The following is a 22,590-nucleotide window of genomic DNA, read 5'->3' as shown; positions in this document are numbered from 1 at the left end:
AAGTATGAGAACTGGCTAGCTTGTATTAGTGGAATTCTCCTGTTTCCATTTGAAACAGTTTCTTTTCCGAAAGCTCTCCTCTTATTTCAATTGGCCACGTTCATTTCCAAAACAAATCCTATCTGACATGTACCAAGGATACTTTTTTAAGATCCCAACAGCCAACCATCCTGCTTCCGGTGGAAGGTTGTGTTAACACCGAACACATCACTGGCATGGCTCCATTTGGGATGCTGGGCTCAGTTCCACAACACACAAGCAGGAATGCAGAAACTGGAGACTGATTAAAGATCGGCTACTAAAATTCTCAATTATGAAAATTATATGCACAATAAGAGAGCCAAAAAAATGGAAAAAGGTATGTGGAAGGAGAGATTTGGGATATGAAAAGATTGACAATAAAAATGAAAAACACGAGCATAAGTAGGAAAAATGTTTAGGGATTGTGTGCTAAAAATACTAATTAGTTGATGCATGGATATCTTTCCAGGTATAAGTTAGAGAACCAATAACAGTGAAAGATGTCCAAAAGGCAGGGGGCATACACAAAGGACACTAGCCGGTAAGCAATAATATCAAGGTAACATTTTAGGTGAGCAAATGGGAAGGCAAGATATGCCCCAACAGTGTCATTTGTAGTTGTATTATACATTTCCTAAGTTCAATGCTGATGAGCAATAGTTGCAACTAGATAGGCAATGAAAGAGCTCCTTGGTACACATGTTGCTGCATAGTGTGCCTGAAAGGGCTAGGGCTGGGAAGTATCACAAGGAAACCACCGACATGCCAGGAAGCAGACTAGGGGATTCTGGAGAAAGTATAAAAAGTACAAATAGGGAGTCAATGCAGGGCCGGACTGGGAACTGAAAGCAGCCCTGGCAAATTTCTGCTGACCAGTCCCTGTCCGGCATGTAGCGAGCCTGACTCCTACTAGGGAGGGTGGGGGGTTTCTCCCTCCCCCCCAGAACATTTTGGAAAACGACAGACCAAAATGGTGAATTTTACAGCACATTTTTCATTATATATTCAATTGTATCAACTTCCAAGGCACAGTAACTAGTAGATGCTGACCTCAAAGAGCACCAGGTTACCCACCCAGTCATATGTACCCATAGACATTCTTTCAGAGAACACCAAAATAGACACAAGTAGTGAATCAGAGAGAACAAAGTAAAAGTTAGACTACTACTAGGGGGAGTTTAGGGGGTTGAACTTGCCCCCCCCCCCAAAGAAAATTTGAGAGACAGAAAAGCCAAAACAAAGCATGTTTCATTACATATTAGATTGTATTAACTTTTAAAGCATAGTAAATAGTCACTCATGTAGTCACACATGAGCGCACAGGCCACTGACTGAGGCCAGAATACTGGGAAATGTCGCAACTAGGCACTGACCCAGGACTGGTCACACCACCAGGCCAGTAAGCATGCAAATGTCACACATAAGCACCCAGGATTAGTAAGCATGGAAATGTCACAAATGAGTCTCCAGCTCCAGGTCTTGAGGCCAGAAACTATGGAAATAGCATACATAATTACGCACCCAGGCCAGAAAGCCTGGAAACATCACACATTAGCACCCAGGCTGACAGAAGGCATGGAAATGTCTCAAATGGCACCCTGGCCAGAAAGCATGAAAAATTAACACAAAGGCCCTGGCCTTGACATGACACATCTTTAAATAGCCTACTTAAGTGGGTGGCACAATAAGTGTTGCAGGCCCACCAGCAGCATTTAATGTACAGTACCTGGGTACACGTAGAACCACATTTCTAGGGACTTATAAGTAAATTAAAATTGTCAATTCGGTGTAAGCCAATTTTACCATGTTTGAAAGGAAAGAGCGCAAGCACTTTAGCACTGGTTAGTGGTGGTAAAGTGCACTGAGCCCTAAGAGCCAAACAAATTGCCTTTTTCATGTAATAAAGCAGATGAAACCAGTTTTTAATTTGGAGGAATCTGAGGCCAACAGGGACTTATCTAACCTAGTCTCAGCAGTCAGTATGAACAATATGTATCTAAAAAACATTTTACATGTGCTAAAGGCGCCAGGACTTTTTCTGTAGCTAGACCTAAACAAGAGTGCCTAAATTGTGCAGGGACTATCAGGTACTCGCTACCTGCACTTTAATTATGAAGGAATAGTACAGGCACTTCTCAGCACTGCCCTCAATTCTTTTAATGGAAGAGTACCAGCACATCTCAGCAGCAAACAGGCAGTCTGAGACGAGGAGTACCTACGATTTATATTTCCATTTTGATCACTAGTAAAAACTCTCCCTTTTGTGCAAGTTACTTGTTGATCCCAGCCCTGCACAATACAACCTCCCACTGACCGACCCCAATTCCACAGCACCACCTACTGTCCCAGCCCTGCACAATACCACCTCCCACTGACCGACTCCAATTCCACACACCACTTACTGTCCGAGCCCTGCACAATACACCTCCTGCTGACCGACCCCAATTCCACAGCACCACCTACTGTCCCAGCCCTGCACAATACCACCTCCCACTGACCGACTCCAATTCCACACACCACTTACTGTCCGAGCCCTGCACAATACACCTCCTGCTGACCGACCCCAATTCCACAGCACCACCTACTGTCCCAGCCCTGCACAATACACCTCCTGCTGACCGACCCCAATTTCACAGCACCACCTACTGTCCCAGCCCTGCACAATACCAACTCCAGCTGACCCAATCCACCCAATTCTAAACTGAAATGTTTCATTATGAAACTGTGCAAGACAACTATTTAGGCACTGGCCAGTAAGCACATGCCTAAAAGATGTTATTACTAAAAAACCATGTGTAATGAGAATCCTCTTCAAGGGCCACTGAGGAGCGTGGGTGTGTGAGGGCCCTTCCAGGTCCAAGGCATTCCTGTGCATGCTGGTACTTGTATTAGCATTTATCCTAGTCTGACATCGGGACTACAAGTCCCAGAATGCAGAGGGAAATATGACCCTTTACTATGCATGTGGCAAGTAGGCTTTAAATGTCCCCTTACAAAATCCCATGGTGCTGGATTCTGAGATAGCTTACCAGCAGTTTGAGGTGACTATTTTGTTCTTTGTCGTTGACGTTTATTGTCTAGCGACAACCCTCACAGCATTGTTCATACTCTCATGAGGCATTATCCACTGTCTCTTTGATTCGCTCATATAGGGGGACTTTGTCCGCCATCATTCTCCTGCTCTTCTGGTCACTATTTTTCTTCTTACTTTCTGAAGGCATCGCCCTTCCTTTTGTGTGTCATGGCAAAAAGTGCCATTATAAGGTTGTCAAAAACTGATAATTAATGAATAGTTGATATTCAAATGTCATTAGTTGAAATCGACAAGAATGCTTCCAAACGATCATTGGCTTAGAATGCCATGTTGCCACTCGACAAAGTGGCCGCCACATCTGCATCACAGTGCATTAGGAAAGCTTATGTCACATTACTCCAGCTGTCCTGCAGGACTATTCTCTTCTATAGTGTGGGGTATGACATTACAGAAATATTCTAAATGTCAATACCTCATACTAAATAATGATATATGAAAAATAATCCAGTTTAGCTTTGTTCTGTGTTTAAACTCTTTCCTTGAAATGAAGAGGTGAATTACATATCTTTTCATTCAGGGTCTGGCTCAAAAACTTTTTGTGTAACAAAGAGGTATTTGAGTGCGCCAAAAAGCTGTTTCCGCTCTTAAGTTCACATCCCTAGTCATGAAGTTCGTTTTTTTTTAAATTGGACTCACATAATTGACAATGCCCTTCAAATCTTAGATCATAACGATACCTGCCTCCTCATCCTCCTTGATCTCTCCTCCGCATTTGACACCGTCAAACATGAGAATTTACTCGAACTATTAAATACAAGAATGGGCCTATCTGGAACTGTGCTCAAATGGTTCACGTCCTTTCTGCATTACAGGTTGCAGAAATTCAAGAGCAACAACTTTATGTCCGCGCCAAGACCTGTATCGCTAGGCGTACCACAAGGATCCTCCCTATCCCCAACTTTGTTCAACCTAGTTATGGAACCTCTCACCACCTTGCTCCAAGAATCCAATGTACACTTCCACATGTATGCTGATGACACCCAACTTTATCTCAAACTACAATCACCCAAAGACATCACGCTCTTGAACTCAACGATCAGAAGCACCCAATCCTGGCTGGCCGCTAATCATCTCAAACTCAATGCCCTTAAAACAGAGTTCCTTCTGATCTCACCTCCCGCGAAGATCACTACCGCACAAATGTGGCTTAAACACCTAACGGCACTCAATGTTCAACCCACCATCGTGGACTCAGCAAAATCTTTGGGCATAACACTTGACACCAATCTCAGCATGCAGGAACACATCAACAAAGCAACTACGGGAGCGAACTACCAAATCAACACCCTTAGGAAACTTAAACCCTTCCTTCCAGCCAAAGACTTCCAAACTGCGGTACAATCACTAGTCATACCTCGAATAGAATACGGCAGCACCGCCCTCTGCGGTCTCCCCCTAGCTACTACGGCACCCATAAGAGCCTCTTTAAATGCCGCAGCGAGACTTATCACTGGATCAAAAAAACACTCACACATTTCCCCTGACTTCAAATCCCTGAACTGGCTGCCTTTTGAAGCCAGAATACACCTGAAAATCGCTTGTTTGACGCACAAGGCTGTCCACCTGAGCTCACCTAGATACCTCGCTCAGAAGCTGACGATTTCTGGAGGCTCCAGAAACACTAGAGGCACAAACAATCTTTTGCTAAAACCTAAAAGATTCCGCAAGGAAAAAACCTATAAACGCTCTTTCTCAGGAATGGCTCCCAGGATTTGGAACTCACTCCCCCCTGAAACCAGGCTCATCCCCTCTACCATACTTTTCAAGAAAGAAGTAGAAGCGATCCTCATGGCTAAATACACTTGAACCACTACTGGGGATCAACTTCAAAGACTCGATACTGATCTGTACTACTTGTTCGAACCCTTTGCATTTTTGTATGACTTTGAAATTGACTTACTTGATTGTTTATGATATCACTACACTGTACTTTTAACACTATTGATGTATCTGTGTATATATGCTCCCCTCCTCTATAAAGCGCTCTGATATCTGCGAAGATCTTGTTCGCGCTATATAAAACTTTCAAAATAAATAAATAAATAAACAATGGTAGGAAATCCAACTAGCCTGGTGCATTTTTCAGTCCATGGCAAGGCAGACGGATGCAGTCATAACCAGGAGGCAGTAGCCTCCTCACACGCCTGAATCCCGGTGCCACTGCTCCTGCTGCTGTGACCTTGCTTACATTAATATTAGAACATTGGAATGTTGGGAGCTCCATTGAAAACAATGGAGTGCTCTGGGCTTATAATGGCTGGTATAAGCCGGGAGCTCCAACATTCCAATGTTTCTTTGTTCACAGCTCTGGCTGTGAACAAAGTGTTCAGGGAGCCTGAGGGGATTCCAATCCCCTCGCGCTCCCAAAAGGCTTTGTTTTTTTTGTTAGAACATTCTGTCCTCTAGTCACAGAATGTTCTAATAGCCATATAGCCCTTCGTAGATGGGCTATACCGGCTATTAAAGTCCCTCTCCCTTGTTAAAGGCCCTTGCCTTCGGCTCGGGGCCTTTAACGCTGGAGAGGGCCTTTAATAGCCGGTATAGCCCTCTACGGCGGGCTATAAAGCTATAGTAAGGCCCTGATTAGAAGTCTGACGGACAGATATTCCAAGGAGCATTATCACTCTGTCTTATCATAACTGGCCAGGTTTTCCAGTTCTCAGATGTCCTGGGTGCGGGAAAAGGAGACCCAGACCTGATGAAAATCCAAAAAGTTAAATCACGCGGTCCGGGGCCTCAGACTGTAGGCAGCCCCGGCTTCACCCTCTCCTACGTCACAGTGAGCACAGAATGCTCCGTCACGTGGGCCACAGACTTGACCCCTCTCCCCCTCCCCTCCCGGGCCTCCCACTTGATAATTGTTATCTGGTCAGAGCAGGTGGTTAACAGCAGAATTAATCTGGATGGAAAATGGACTAAAGTACAGAAGACAACCCTAAAAAATACAGGTTTACTGACTGCAGCATGCACCAGAGGCCGTCAGATGGATCCTATCGTAATGTTTAGCTGATCCTGCCTCTGTGCGACTTATTTCAATGTCCAGTGACCTCTGGTGCCCATGATCGACGAGGTACCAACTCCCGCTCACTCAGCGTCGTCAGCGAGAGTAATGGATACATTGTTGGTTGCATTCACATGACCCCACCATGTCACGTAAATGCTGTGCCGGCTGGCCCGCAGCAGCAGGTCTTATAATGAATGCTCATTACTGCCTGCAGCCAGCGCAGCAATGAGCAGTGACAGTGCAGTACAAAAAATCGCTCCCGCCCCATCCAGCAACAAAACCGGCCCTCGGCCTAAAAACCGGCCCCCACCCCTGGCAGCCTACCGGGGGATTGCCCGGTGCCCGGCATTGTCAGTCCAGCCCTGAGTCAATGACTGCAATCTCCACTTATATGGTAATACCTCATAGGCGGGGGTTGTGAAACAAATAAGTAGTGTCTGCTAAACTTACTGGGGACATCACAGAAGAAGCTATCTTTATGGAAGTTCCAGTCTGCTTGCCTCTTCTCTCGGTCATCTGACCATCTGTCATCTTGGTGACTAAAATTGAAGAAACATTATATAATCATTATATTCAGCAATTACGTTAGCGGTTTAATGGTACTGTTAGATTGCTTTTATAAAGATTGCTTAAGTGTTTTGCGTCTGGTTTGTCTTAGTAAATCCCTGTGTGGGAGCAAGTACAAACTGAACTCATATACAATGACAAACCATGAAAAGCACTTGCAAACAGTAAAGAGAAACACAGGTCTAATAAAAATATGCAATCTTTTAATCACCACTAATTACTTAAATTTGCAGGTGTACATAACCCATGTCTTTATTATTAAACTTCAAAACATACACGCTTAATAAACAACTGATGGATATGAGGCGGAGTCTACTCAGGTAAAGCTACACATGATTTCACACAGTATTTTATCTGTTTACCTTCTCATACAACATGGTGTGTGTTTGGGGGACTATTGAGCCAGAAGCGTATCTTCGGTAACCACGCTCTAGTAGATACGCTAACTGCAATTTCTACATCTTTCGATTATGCTCAGAAGCCAGACTGGATAGAGAGTTTTTTTATCAGTGCTCCTTAATGTTAGTACTAATAACAATTTGGGCTGGCTCTAATCAGTAAGGCTGAGCCTAATAAACTAAACAAGAGAGAAATGCCAATGCTGATACTTAATTTCAAAAACAGGGTTGATTAACAATGTAAAGACCACAATTCACTACATTTATGTGCTAATGAATAGCTATTTATTCTGAAATATTTTGATTGTACACAATTTTATAATTAATGCTGCAGTTCAAAACAATATAGTATAACACCAATATAAGTCAGGACACAGAAGTGAGATAAAACCTCATACATACCCTCACTCATAATTCTTCAAATATATATCACAATCAAACAGCTTTGATTCAAACACTCACGCAATGTACGCCACCCAATCTGGAGAAGAATTGCACGTTGGTGAAGTACTAGGTCTGCTACAGGGATCAAAAAACGTTCCTAATATTCTAAGCAATACACTATAAACAATGCAATTGAATCAAAAAATTGAAGGCATAGTAATCAAGATTGAAGTGTAAAGACGGAATTCAAGATGCAAAACAAATAAACACCAAGACGAATTATGAGTGAGGGTATGTATGAGGTTTTACCTCACTTGTGGGTCCTGACATATAGGTGTTATACTATATTGTTTTGAACTGCAGCATTAATTATAAAATTGTGTACAATCAAAATATTTCAGAATAAATAGCTATTCATTAGCACATAAAAGTATTGAATTGTGGTCTTTACATTGTTAATCAACCCTATTTTTGAAATTAAGTATCAGCATTGGCATTTCTCTCTTGTTGTTTACCTTAATGTTTGTAGGCATTGTTGTGTCTCTTCTTGGTGACTGCACCGCCCTGAAAGTAATGGAGCAGAGCCATGCAAGTGCCATCCCTGTGCGCTGTCGGGTTTCTTTCTTTATGCTTCTTTCAACATGGATTTGAAACTAAGCATCCAACTGTGTTGGTCTTCAAACTGTTTCTAAACTCTCAAAGAGAGTGCTAGAGATATGTGAGTAATCTGCAGTTAGAAGTAGGCACCAGAATGCACTTGTTTGTAGGCTAAATAAATATTCCAATCACATTATGGACATGCTGGACTACCACGAGGCAATACAAACTACCCACTCTCTTCTGCTCGTGGGAATGCTTTGTCTTCACCCATGCAACACAGTTTTGAATTCCTGGGCTTCTTAATTAAAATGCTTCCTGCTACCAACCTCTAGACAAACTCTCAGCATATTCAGGTGAGTGTCAAACACAATACCTGTAAAGAAAATATCAAAGTAGGAATTTAAGTTGCTCAGGGTTTGTTTACGTTTAACAACTAGGGGAGAGGATGTAGCCTAACGGCTAGAGCGGTCGACCCCAAATCTGGAGAACTGGGTTCGTGTCTCGGCAACAACACTCAACATCCTGTGATTATGGGCAAATCACTTAATCTCCCCATGCCCAAGACAAATGAATGTGCTCTTATGTAACGCGACTAGTGCTTATTTAAAAGTGCTCAGATACCTTTGGGTCAAGTTCGCGCTATATAAAACTCAAGAAAAAAACCCAGACAGGAATGAATTCTTAGGTCAGTGCACCCTGAGGGAGAAGGAAGAAGAATTTGACGGGGCCCCAGTTGGTGCCACTCTGAACACCAAATACTTTCAATGTCTACATTGGACTATTGTTATCCTTTCTCTGTATATGGGGCAAACATTCCAGACGTAACTGGTCCAAAAGATACCCCATACAGAGCAGACCTGCATCTGCTCACTATTTCTCAAACATGAGACAAACAGTAGGACGTTCAGGTGCTGTAAACAGCTAGTTATATGATGTGTGGATTTGGGGGTCTTTTGGCAGACCACCAAAGGTTAAGCTGAAGGTTTTCCAAAAGGAGGGGGTTGTTTCTTAGAATGATAAAAAGGAATGATTCATGCTTTTGTAAGAAACCCCTCACTCACCAGCTAGTGGTGACATGCTTCATCATCGGGGTCCACCCTGGTGGCTTAGCGTCACCAGAGTGTGCTTCGACACCTGTAGTACAGTGGAGCAGGTTGTGAATGTAGGTGCAGAAAAATAAATGTTAAAAATTGTCCTGGTTTAACTTGAAAAAATGAGTTTTATTTAAAAGCAACTGGACAATGTTAAAAACAGAGAGTGAGATACTGGAAGGGGAGTTACGACCTAAGTATCTCTATATGTGTAATGGTGAGTTGGTCAGCATGTTTCTACCATGTGGGTTAATACCCGGTATTCGTCAGGACCATGAACAAGGAGATGGACGGTGTGGGCCCCATAAAAGGCACACCCTATCCTAAATCCTTTTTGTACCTCTTGGCAAAGTTGCCAGTGGTAGTACGCTAAAAAAATAGTGAGCATATGTTGAAAGAAGCAAAAAAACTTATTCTAGTGCTTTCAAATGCTTCGGCGGGCAGGGGGTAGGCTCATCTCGCGGTACGACATATTAGTTTACCGGTGAGGAGTGAGGCCAATAACCTACTTCTACCTTCCGCTGCTCGGCTAGAACTGGCACGGCAGTTTTTTGCTTCTTTCAACATATGCTCACTATTTTTTGAGCATACTACCACTGGCAACTTTGCCAAGAGGTACAAAAAGGATTTAGGATAGGGTGTGCCTTTAGGTGTAGAGGCAGAAGGGTTTAGAGTAGTCAGGTGTGCCCAATACTGGTGCAGAGCAAAGAGCGTGGCGTAAGTCTTGAAAGGCTTGGTCATGTTCATGTGTCCAAGGAAGAGGTGTGGGAGTATCTTTTGTAAGCAAAGCAAGAAGTGGCTTAACTATGAGGGAAAAATTTGGTATCCATTGGCGACAAAAGGAAGTGAGTCCAATTAGTACACGAACATCTCTTTGGGTGGTTGGAGAGGAAAGGTGTAGTATTGTTTGGATGCGGTCAGGTGTGAGAGTACGTCCCTCAGACAGCAGATGGCCGAGGTAGGTCACCTGCTGTCTACAATACTGTAGCTTATTCTTTGATACCTTATGGCCCTGTGATGCCAAAAAGCGTAGTGTAATAAGAGAGGCAGTGCGAGCCAGGGCGGGAGTGGATGGATGAGAACAGCGCCGGGTGGTAACTGTATCTGGTCAAGCTGTTGTTTAAGGGCCTGGCTGTAGATACTAGAGCTTTCAGTATACCCTTTAGGAAACCACAGAATCTGTACGATCTCTTTTTTATGGTGAAACCAAAAAGATAGTGTGAATCAGGATGTATTGGTATGGAGAAGAAGGCATTTTTGAGGTTAATAACTGTAAAGGTGGTAGCAGTTGAGGGGATCATTGTCAATATAGTTGTTATGTCAGAGACCACAGGATATTGTGGGACCACTATTTTGTTGATTGCGCGGAGGTCAATGACAAAACGGTATATTTTCTCAGAGGTGGACGTACGTTTCAAAACTGGAAGGATTGGACTATTACAAATGTTAGACTTAACTTCCTCAACTACCCCAGCTGCAATCATATCCTGTACTATAGTCTGAGAGCCTTTTCGCCGTCTGCAGAAATTTTATACTGAGGGAGGCGGGAAGAGGTGCATTCTGTTTTACTGTTATGCGGACAGGATCCATCACAATCTCCCCCATGTCGGTGTCCGTGATGGCCCACAGGGTGTCAGGTAGCTGGGACAAATCCTGCTGTTCGGAATCAGTGAGACAATAAAGGTGGGATTCATAACCAAGTGGGCAATCATTATCAAACAGTATGACTTTGGCATTCTGAGGAGAACAGCGAATGGTGGCTCTGAAATGCTTTAAGAGATCAATGCCCATCAAATTGTCTGGGCAGTTTGGGGAAAGCAGAAAAGAGGCCATCACTGTATGTCCAGGGGCACCTCAGTAGAAAGGGGGTTGGTGGAGGGCACGCCGTCAAATGCTTCATATGTGACCGATAAGCCAGACAGGGGCGCCCTAGGAATCAGTTTATGTAAGAGGGCACTTCTAGAGGCCCCTGTGTCGACCAAGAATTTTCCCTGAGCTCCAACCACTGAAGCTGTGACATAGGGGCCTGATTGATCAACTGGAAGTTCCACTGGGTCCTTTCCCTGTCCCTGGCTGTCTCATGCAAATTCATTGTCGGGGAAGTGGCCACCAGAAAAATTGTGTGCAAAAGCCTGCCTATTGTTATCGAAGACATTGGAGCGTTGTCCGTTGGAGGGTGGGTCTCTTCCTTTACCTCTACTCAATCCCCTTCCCCGACCCATTGTATTTAGCTGTAAAAGAGGACAATCTGCGCGCCAGTGGCCTGTTTCCTTACAATACGCACAAATATGTCCTGGGACAGATGACGTGGGGGTGGGTGTGTTCCAGTAGGTGCGGGCATATAATTATACTGTGGACCTCTACCGTTTCCTCCCTCTCTAATGCTTACTTGGGAGAGCATTACTTTTTCATCGAGTTCTTTTCTTTTCTTATTTTTTTCCTCCTCTATCTTATTCTGCAGACGTTCATAATATTGGGCCATAGTCAAGATCTGTGTGGGTGTTGCAGCAGGCCAAGTGCTTTCGCTACTCTGTAACTTTGTGGAGATGGGTGGCAACAATCCTTTAACAAAAGTCTGAACTAGTAAGTGTCGACCTGTCTCAGTCATTGTGTCCTGTCCACTATAGTCAATAAACACTGGCTGAGAGGGGAGAAGTAGTCAGATGTAGTTTCCTCAGATTTTTGTTCACAAGCAGTGATAGCTGTCCAATCTACCTTACTAGCTGGAATTGTGGCCTTCAATCTTTTTACTATTTTACCTGGCAGCTCTAAAATAGCTTCTGCAGGCCTTTCACCTGGTTTTCTATCCCTATCCTTTGTCGTTAAATCTTCCCACTTATGCTTGAATATGTTTTTCAAGTTTCTTAAAGAACGTCTCTACAAATTTCAGAAAATTGGACAAATTGGCCACTTTACCCGCTTAACTTTCGTTATTTGCAAATATCGAAATACCAAGTCTGGATAACCTAAATACCAAAAAGAGGTGTCAACAACCTTATCAAGCAGATTTACCAAGTACGGGCATGCGTTTCTATGTTATCTTAAATTATATTTCTACAAACTTCAAAGGTCGGACAAAAAGTCCACATTACCCGTTTTATATTCAATCTTTGCAAAGAGTGAAATTAAACAAACCAGACAACCAAAACCAAGTACAAACAAAGAGGTGTCGCAAATCAGTGACCCTACCAGAATCCTTTGTCTCGTTCTCCAGGAGGTCTCTTTACTGCAAAGATTGTCCAAGTCTATTGAGGGCCCGAGTCAGGACCGGAGCCACTTGTGGGGGTCTTTTCGGATGTAGTGAAGGTCGGGTGGTGGCTACGAAGACGAGGGTCTTTTCCGCGTAGGCCGGCCCACCACCGTCCGTTCAACTTCCTTGTCGGACCCCACGACCGGGCAACCGCGTCTCTGATCGGCCCCATGTTTGGACGGCAATTGTGGATTTGTGGGTCTTTTGTCAGACCAACAAAGGTGTCAGGGTCACCCTATATTCCACGTGGGTCCGGAATACAAACTGAGACCAACGCTGGAGCCAGAGAGAAAGGATATTTATTACAATCTCATGAGATAGAGGCATCCACAACAGACACCCATAGCTGTTCGAGGAGGCAGTCTGCAGAATGGTCTTACTTCACATGTTATATTCTCTTTATCCTGCCCCAGGCATGTAAGGGAGTTGTATCAATAATCTTTTATTGCATTCCTAAACAAATAGTCAATCTGGAGAATCAGCAGGTGAGTAGCCTTTGGGGGTTTTCGCAGGGTATGGGCAAAACATTATAATTACATAGTACACAGAGGTCACTCTGATTAATTGTTACTGCAGGGCATAGCCTGATTACATGCTAAACAAAGGTTAATCTGATTAGCACAGTTAACGGTGAGGGCCCGTAGGGTGTAGGCAAAAATCATGTTTCTACAATTGAGTCCATAAGTATTTGTTGTTTTGACTACTGCAGGGCACAGGTGAGAGGTATGATTACACAGCAAACAGAGATAAGTCTGGTAGGCCTGTTGAAGGACGCCTGCAGGTTGTAGTGTGCAGAATGAGGACGATAAACATCTGGGAAACCCCCTGTCGGACTGATTAATGCATGGCCTGGTCAGTTTGAGGCAGGCCAAAGCATGAACAGAGTGTCTGTGCAGGAATGTAACAGGTCAAAATTAGAGCTCCAGAGTGTTCGTGATACAGAGAGAAAGTCAGTCATGAAGGTTAAAGCACAACATGGTAGAGTGAATCACAAAATGGTGGAGTGAATGGCAAGAGAGCAGACCCACTTTGACAGATGCAGCACGTTTAAATATGTAGCTCTGCAGCAAAAGCAACTTGAGCGGAAGGACAGAGATTAAGTTAAAAACCGCTATAGCCTTAGAGTCCGCCGTAGCAGGCTCTACCGACCATTAAGGGCCCGCTCCAGCTGTTGCTGTGAACAAACACTGGAATGTGGATGCTCCAGGCTTCCACAGCCATTAGAAGCCCAGAGCTCTCCACGGTCTTTAATGGAGCGCTCAACATTCCAATGTCCTAATAGAATTTAAACCTGGCAGTAAAGATTTGCTAACCATGAAAAGCAGATTCCATACCTAAGAGCGCAATAAAGAAACTTCTGAGAGTGTGAACCTAAGTAGGGAAATGGCCATGTATGATTCATTTCTTCATAATAACAATTATGAAAGGCAGGTTCATATCCCGCTACTAGGTACCACAGTAGCGAAAAGCTGAAAATCGGAGCGATAGTTGGCAGAAGTTACTTAAAGTCTCTGGTCTAGACACCTGCACCTAAATGGTATGTGGAGTTGACCTCCAAATCTGCACAATTGGTGCTGGAATACGAGAACTCGGAGGACAGAATTTTAGGTCTGTACACCGTGATCAAAGCTAGAAACTGAAAGAGAACTGAGAAATAAAATCTAAACTTAGAAACTAACACCTAAATCTTGTTCTCTAGATCAATGACATAAGGTCAGTACTATAATTTAGTAGCAGAAACAGAGGGAGGGGCATTGAAAAGGTTTGGAGGCGTTTGTGTGCACCAAATAAGGACTCCGTATCACAGCCCCAAGCTTAAGCAGAATATAGTGCTATTTAGCTCCTCATTTGCATAGGAATGCCACACAAGCAATGTACGTGGACCTCTGGAGACCAGTAACTATGATCTCCACCTCTCCCAGGTGGCCTCCCGAACCCAGAAGAGATGCATCGGTCGCCACGGTTAACTCTAGGTGAGGTAAGGAGAGGGGTCTGCTGCTGACCACTGCAGGTTGTTTGCGGTCTCCTCCGAAATCTGTGCGTGATCAGGAAGAACCCCCAATGCTGTAGCCACTAGGACTTCAGGTTCCACTGCAGAGCCCGAATAAGCCATCTCAACAGCCCCTTTCGCCAAAAGGGCCTACACTTCCTGCTGCAAGAGGGACAGATGGTCCTCCGTCAACTGCTCTGAAGATGATGGAAGGTGCAATGGTATTCAAAGAAAGAGAAGGGTGTATGTCTGCTGGACAACTTGAGGGACCCACTTGTCTGAAGTGATGGCTCGGACCCTGGGAGAAAATGTTCAATCCTGGCTCTGACAGGATGGGTGTGCACATGTAAGGGCACACTAAAGAGATTTTGCATGTTGGGGTGTGGGGGTAGGATTTTGGGTACCATGGCCTCGGCTATGACAAGGCTGTCTGGTCTCCTGTGCTGATAATACTGAAAGTTTCTACCATAGCCACAGAACAGGCCAAACTGCTGGCAAAGCTGATGTGTTAGAGCAGGTAGGGCCAAGGAGCATGCTGCGATACTGCCGACTTTAAAGAGCTCTTGGCCTGAGTCTGCCTTCTCACACCAGCAACGAGAGCCACTGAAGGGCGTGTCCATTAAGGAAGATTGGACATCTCTGGAGAATTCTGAAGACTTTATCCACATGATTCGCAAGTGTCAAAGTGGTGTCAGTTGCCCAACACAGTTGTCCAATCCACAGCAAATCGTGAATTTTGCTATACCGTGGCCAATGCGAATTTCTTGTGTAATAGAGGGACACAAGTCCTCTCGTAAAGCAGGCAGTACCTGAGCGACGGAATCCGAAAGGGCATAAGACTCGCAGCCCAATAGGCAGCTTGAGTTGACGGACCACAATGCCAGGCTAGTGAAGAACAACATACGTTTGCAAAAGTTTGAGGTGTTTGGACTCTCCTGATCCAGAGGGGTGGTGAGGATGTTTTAGGGGTTTACCCTGCTTATGGATGCTTGCACCAACAGGCTTTCCGTTTTTTTAAACATTTTGCGTTAGAGAGGCCAGGCTGCGTTAGAAAGGTGAAGTCGCTCGGGGCAAGGCAGGCACCTTGTAACTTTCCTATTTACCACTTGGAACATGGCTATGCCCATGTCCCAAGAATCGTGTCAGAGAGGGTCTCATTGTGAGACAGAAGAGGCTCAGTAATAGTTTGTCAAGGTTGGAGGACCTTAGTGAGAACATGGTTTTTCACCTCTATATTAAGTAACGGGAGGTCAAGAACATCAGCCGTCCTTCGAATCACCATTGCAACGATGAGCTTTGTTCAGAAGCCGGCTTAGGTGGAAAGGCCAGATCCGAGACCTGAAAAGTATCCAGTCTACTGGCATCTAGTAGCCCATACCAGTTATCCTCCCTATATGCTTGAGCAAATGTATCCCCTTCATCATAATGGTCATTATCAGAGTTTGTGCCCTTACTTGCGGCGGTGGTAAATTATCAGAGTTGGATCAGTTGTCGGAAAGCTGCAGTATAATCGTGGTGCGGCCTCAGTCGAAGTGGAGTCAGCTCTCAATCAGACAGCACTATCAGTCACACTTTAATGCCCGACGTTGATGCTCCAAGATCTGGAAAAGGTTGTGGTACCGAAACAGATGTCAGTTCCGAAGCCAATTTTGTGCCTGCAACGGTTCCAGCTGGCACCAAGGGTGGAGACGCAAGCAAAGTTCCAGTTGGAGTTCCTCATGGTTCCTTGGGGCCCAGAGGCGCTCCAGGGGGACCTAGAGGCTTGCTAATAAAGCTCATTAACGAAGGAACATAAAGCAGCAAGAGGACATCTCACTACTGCAAGTATTGCTTGATGCTATAGCTCACAAGAGAGAGCTGTCAGAAGGGGCCTCACTATAATGGCTGGCCACTACTGTGCAGACAAAAATGAATGAAAAGGACAGCACATAAAACATAAAATGGTAAGTAAGATCAGGGAAGCCTGGCTCTAGTCGGAGATAGGAATATGGGGATTTATGAACAGAAATGGAGAGGAGCCAAGGGTCATAAATGGAAAGAGAATACTAAGCCCAGACTTTACAGGAGAATACATCTAAAATGTACATAGTGTAGGTTGGGCAATAGCTCTACCTGTCTTGCCCGGAAGGACTCGCCCTCTTGCAGTTAGGACTGTGACAAGACCAAACAAGGTGAGTTTTTGTGCAAGAAATTTGGCGAATACAACAACTTGATTATGGGACTCAACAAAATGTTACCACTCCAATCATATGACAAATGAAAAAGCAGGAGCTAAAATACTAATTAAGAAGAAATGAATCATCACAAATTGTTACATAAACCTTTGTACTGTACTTAAAAATATAAAATTCAAATAAATAACTTTTCATTGTTAACACTTCCTACCTCTTTGCTTGTTCATCAGCATACTTAAAGGGATAATTTGCTAATGTGGCCTGGTAGCCAGTGTTTTTCACCATATTGTTCCATGTGACCAATCTCTGGCCTATTGCTGTCCCCCTTGGTTCAAAACCCTACAAAAAAATAAATAAATAGTGAGTCACTTATTTAATTTCAGAGTCAATAGCATTTTAGTCATAGTGATAAGTATTGAGTGTGTTCATATGGTAAGTTTTAAAACTTCTCCCATGTCAAAGGTGTAGGAAACCAATATAGTATTCCACACATTTGAGCAGCCACTCACAACCAGCAACTTTAGAACTGTCAGTCCGCCAAATTATAGTAAAAATTACTATGCAAAAAAACCTAGATAGCATTATTATTATGAAACGACAAGGTGGACACTGGAAAGACTGATATTTAGGTTCAGTATTAGGAACAAGACGGAAGGTCTAGTAGCCAAGTTGGGGAATGACTCAGGTTGATTGTGCTTGTAAAATTAAGGAGTAAGTCTGCCCAGCTGCCATACAATTATTACAAAATGAGAACTTTTGAGACTGTATTTGCTCTCCAGTGGAGTAGTCACTAGCACAACAGATTTACACCCCTATCTGCTCCGAAGCTTGGCTGGATGTCCAAGTTATTGAAAATTCAGGACACAATCCTGAGCGGAAGATGATTAGGGCTGGCTTTGTAATGGACATATGTCCAAAGTGATCATACCCCCTAGGAATAAACAGAACCTCAGAGGATGACTTTGAAGATCCACACACCCGTTTGATTGTCATGAAAGTCTCAGTGCCAGGGAAAGAAGATAAGGGAAGAGAATTTGTAGTTGAGATGTAAATAACCGAGCAAGCGTTGCAGTCTTCGCTTCAATGGTCTAGCGGGAGGCAGAGGTTGTAAACTGGGTGTTGGTCCTTCTGCGCGTATTTGTGGTGGGAATTGTTGCAGAATTTGAATGGAATTTTGTCCATCTCCACGCTCAGGGGGCCCCCTGAGTGCGCATTCTCCGTTGGACTTCAATGTTTTTGGTGTTTCCTCTCCACTTCATCGTCCCAGTTGTCCGGCCTGCAGGTGGTGTGCTGAAGTCGACAACCTTCACTGGTTTTTGCTGATTTTCGTTGATTCTTTCTTCAAAGTTTCTGAAACTCTTTGGTGATGATCCAGACCCAAAGGGGGAAAAAAGAATCTGAAGATGGCGACCAAAGGTGTGCGCTTCCGCTTGAAGCGCGTTGACGTCACAAAGGACACCAATTGGTGGCATGTTGACGCCCACTGGAAAAAATAAAAGAAGAAATACTATGATTCCGGACCCAACCACTAGATGACGGGATAATGCACAGCATAGTGAATCCAGAAAGATTCACGCCTCAAAGCTAGTCAAAATCCAGAACAAATGGAGTACCACTTTTTCTCAGAAGAAAAAAATAGTGTGGTTCTGAAACAAAGTACACGGAGTTCAATAACTTTCAAAATCCCCCAGATGTTACTCAATGTACTCAGTTTTTACTCAATGTACCATGGTGTCTTGAGTACTGAGGCTGTGGTAGCAGATTGAATATGGAACAGTCTTGCTGGACTCCACCGTGACCGCTCAAAGAAATTACTCTTATTAAAACATCGTATAGCTCGAGACTGCACAGGTTCACATGCTGTGCATATTTCTGCTATCCAGTGGTTGGCACATAATAGCAATTACAATCCTAGTGTGGAGGCAGGCCAGAGAACAAAGCAGTTCTGAGCACCACTTGTCCACCTGTAAATCTTTTCTTGTATTAACATCAATACAGTAATGTGTAGTGGAAGTGTGACCAAAGCTCTGAGGTGCAGCTCTGCCACTTTTGTACAAAGGATTATTTGCCATAAAGGCAACCACGAACCACTGTTCTCTCACTGAAGGTAATGGCTGTTTATTTCATTAAGAATAATAAGATTGTATATGTAATATCATCAAGAAATGCCTATATTAGAATTCAGATTCTGCATATTAGAGGATCCATAAGTGATGTACCTAGTCTTTCAGTCTTTCCGCTATCTTATTCAATCAGTAAATTATTACACTTTTTTAATGGATTTCAGGTCTGGCATTAGTAAAGACCTTGATTGCCCTAAGAATACTTATTCAGAGGGGTTTTCAGGCAGCCCTATTTCTCCATTGGTCTGCTGTACTGTCATTCACATGTTACAGTCCCTGACCGCATAAAGCCCACTTCAGCCATTGGTTCCTTTCTGTGCGAGTGACAGCCTTCTGCTGAAGCACAAAGTCAGCACCAACAGAAAGTAGTCCCCTTCAGTGTCAGGACTTGTGGCCGTTACGCGCTTTTACAAAAACATTATAACATTTCTTTTTTTGTTTGAAACTTTGCTGGAAGCTCCAAGGCACTCCCCACCAACTGCAGAGCACTACATCCCACGCACACAATACTCGTAAGCCCTAATCTTTGTGAGTAGCCTTCCAACACATTCACAGGTGACCGCCACTGTGTGTGCATGCACACAATTGTGAATACAAAGTTGGCTATCTGTGAATATTTTTCTAAAACTTGATTTCAGAAACATCCGCCTATGCATGCGCAGGGATGGTTTTTTTTTTCCAAGTTAGATACCTCTATCACAGTCTTGGTGAAGGACATGAAGCAACCAGGAGAGGGGGATCCTTCAAGAACAAGACCTCCTACTATGGAGAGTCTGCTGCATGCTTCAATGAAATCCAGCTACTTATCTAGGTGCAGAAGACCCAGGTTTCAGTGCACTGAAGGGTCTCCTCCTGGGTGAAGTGCTAGCCGCTTGCTACACCGAGGCCATCTCCCATCCTGAGCCAGTGAGTCATTGAGCTGACAAGCCCGTGGGTGAAGCACCTGCATGCCTGTGAGAGGTACCTGGCCTGAGAAAGATGTTGGCAGCCTACTCAGCAAACACCATTTTTGAAAGACTGTAATCTCTACTGATGATGGTTAAAGAACTAGAAACACATGTCTAGAGATCAGCAGTATCTGCGCTAACTGTGGCGAAACACTTGGAACACTCTTGAAGCAAGCAAGTAACTGAAACTGCATTTACCACAATGCCAGGGGCGAACCTTGCTGGGAGGTGAAGCGGTGTGCTCCCACCCCTGTTCCTCCCATCCTGGGCACCGACCCCTGCATTTACCACAATGCCAGGGGCGAACCTTGCTGGGAGGTGAAGCGGTGTGCTCCCACCCCTGTTCCTCCCATCCTGAGCACGGACCCCGGTTCGAAGTCTCTAGTGACATGTGATGGGGAGAAAAGCCCTTCCATCTGTGGGTGGTCTCTATTGCACTCCCCATCTAGAATAAACAAACCTCCTCAAACCCGCTCTGCCCAAAGCGGTATGCGTCATTTTTGCGCTAGGACGGAAGCTGCCGAGGAGAGCACCTATTAGGAAAACAAGCATTGGAAATGCAATAGGTCTCGGATTTATTTGAGTTAGAGCTAATGGCATTGTAAAGGGCAATGTCTTTTAGCCATGTGTTATGGAGTGTATGCATGTGGTGTGTAGTAGAATTATGTGGGTTGGATTGAAATTGTAGCAATGGTGGCATGCTGCTCTTTAGATGAAAATGTTTAAAAGTAAAGTGCACCATACTGCGATTGCTACAATAGTTAATTGTGGATGTGTTAACAATTGATATGTGCACTGATGGCTGGTGGTGTGTGTGCCTGTAGAAATTGTGCACTGATGGCTGGTGGTGTGTGCGCTTGGTAGAAGCGTGCACTGCTGGCTGGTGTTGTGTGTGCCTGGTAAAAGCGTGCACGGACGGCTGGTGTTGTGTGTGCCTGGTGAAAGTGCGCACTGATGGCTGGTGTGTGCGTCTGGTTAAAGTGTGCACCGACGTCTGGTGTTGCGTGCCTGGTGGAAGCCTGTACTGATGGCTGGTGGTGTTTGTGCCCAGTGAAAGCGTGCACTGATGGGTGGCGAGTGTGTGGTGGCGAGTGTGTGGTGGCGAGTGTGTGGTGGCGAGTGTGTGGTGGCGAGTGTGTGGTCTTATGTGTGTGGTCTTATGTGTGTGGTGTGTGTGGTCTTATGTGTGTGGTCTTATGTGTGTGGTCTTGTGTGTGTGGTCTTGTGTGTGTGGTCTTGTGTGTGTGGTCTTGTGTGTGTGGTCTTGTGTGTGTGGTCTTGTGTGTGTGGTCTTGTGTGTGTGGTCTTGTGTGTGTGGTCTTGTGTGTGTGGTCTTGTGTGTGTGGTCTTGTGTGTGTGGTCTTGTGTGTGTGGTCTTGTGTGTGTGGTCTTGTGTGTGTGGTCTAGTGTGTGTGGTCTAGTGTGTGTGGTCTTATGTGTGGTGGACGTAGTTCGTACCCTGTACACTCACACACTGCCCCTACACATACACACACTGCTCACCCTACACTCACACAATGTTCACCCTGCACACTCACACTTTGTTCACCCTGCACACTCACACTTTGTTCACCCTGCACACTCACACACTTTGTTCACCCTGCACACTCACACACTGCTCACCCTGCACACACACACTGCTCACCCTGCACACTCACACACTGCTCACCCTGCACACTCACACACACACACACACTGTTCACCCTGCACACTCACGCTCACCCTGCACACTCACACACACTGTTCACCCTGCACACTCACACACACTGTTCACCCTGCACACTCACACACACTGTTCACCCTGCACACTCACACACACTGTTCACCCAGCACACTCACACACACTGTTCACCCTGCACACACACACACTGTTCACCCTGCACACTCACACACACTGTTCACACTGCACACTCACACACACTGTTCACCCTGCTCACTCACACACACTGTTCACCCTGCACACTCGCACACACTGTTCACCCTGCACACACACACTGTTCACCCTGCACACACACACACTGCTCACCCTACACAATTACACACTGCTCACCCTACGTAATGCAAAAAACCTAGCTCTGCCCTTTGGCCTGTGTTGTAATCGTACAGTAGGTTGTGAGTAGTTGCGCTTGATTGGTTAGGGCGTCCCCTCCTTGCTGCTCCCCTCACAGAGGGCCGGCTGTCTCAATGAAGCTCCCAAGACACGTGTTCCGCTGTTCTTTGTTTTAGCTCCTGTGTGTCAGTGCACTGTGTAAGCGCACAAGCATACCCTGCTCTCTCTGGAACACTCGCGCTGCAATCACCTTGCAGTCACGCTCACGCTGCAGTCACGCTCACTCTGCAGTCACGCTCACTCTGCAGTCACGCTCACTCTGCAGTCACGCTCACTCTGCAGTCACGCTCACTCTGCAGTCAATCTCACTCTGCAGTCAATCTCACTCTGCAGTCAATCTCACTCTGCAGTCAATCTCACTCTGCAGTCAATCTCACTCTGCAGTCAATCTCACTCTGCAGTCAATCTCACTCTGCAGTCAATCTCACTCTGCAGTCAATCTCACTCTGCAGTCAATCTCACTCTGCAGTCAATCTCACTCTGCAGTCAATCTCACTCTGCAGTCAATCTCACTCTGCAGTCAATCTCACTCTGCAGTCAATCTCACTCTGCAGTCAATCTCACTCTGCAGTCAATCTCACTCTGCAGTCAATCTCACTCTGCAGTCAATCTCACTCTTCAGTCACCTGGCGTGAAGTATGCACTCCATTGTGGATGTTCCAAAATGTACATAGATAGTACAAAGCGGGTCTTAAAAGTTAGAATACAGGAACACAAGAGAGCCAAGACTAATAGGGATGAGAGTAAAAGTAATGGAACATTTTCTCATAAATTAAAAATATATGGGCAGGTCGTGGCCCTCTGATCCCACCCACTTCGACCCCTGAGCCCATGTGA

General features: G+C 44.9%; 1 protein-coding gene across 3 annotated transcripts in view; it reads right to left on the bottom strand.

Annotated features, from left to right (window-relative positions):
- DISP1 (dispatched RND transporter family member 1) overlaps window positions 1–22,590 on the bottom strand; it is a 729,704-nt gene that overhangs the window by 48,956 nt on the left and 658,158 nt on the right. For all 3 annotated transcript variants that reach the window (XM_086927950.1, XM_086927949.1, XM_086927948.1), the window contains 2 exons: window positions 16,785–16,912; window positions 6,570–6,658 (listed from right to left, as the gene is read on the bottom strand). In XM_086927950.1, coding sequence (XP_086784076.1) covers window positions 6,570–6,658; window positions 16,785–16,912 — 217 coding nt within the window. The remainder of the gene's footprint in view (window positions 1–6,569; window positions 6,659–16,784; window positions 16,913–22,590) is intronic.

This window comes from Lissotriton vulgaris, chromosome 6 (assembly GCF_964263255.1).
Source record: "Lissotriton vulgaris chromosome 6, aLisVul1.2, whole genome shotgun sequence".
Lineage (NCBI taxonomy): Eukaryota > Metazoa > Chordata > Amphibia > Caudata > Salamandridae > Lissotriton > Lissotriton vulgaris.
This window is presented reverse-complemented; position numbering and strand designations above follow the sequence as displayed.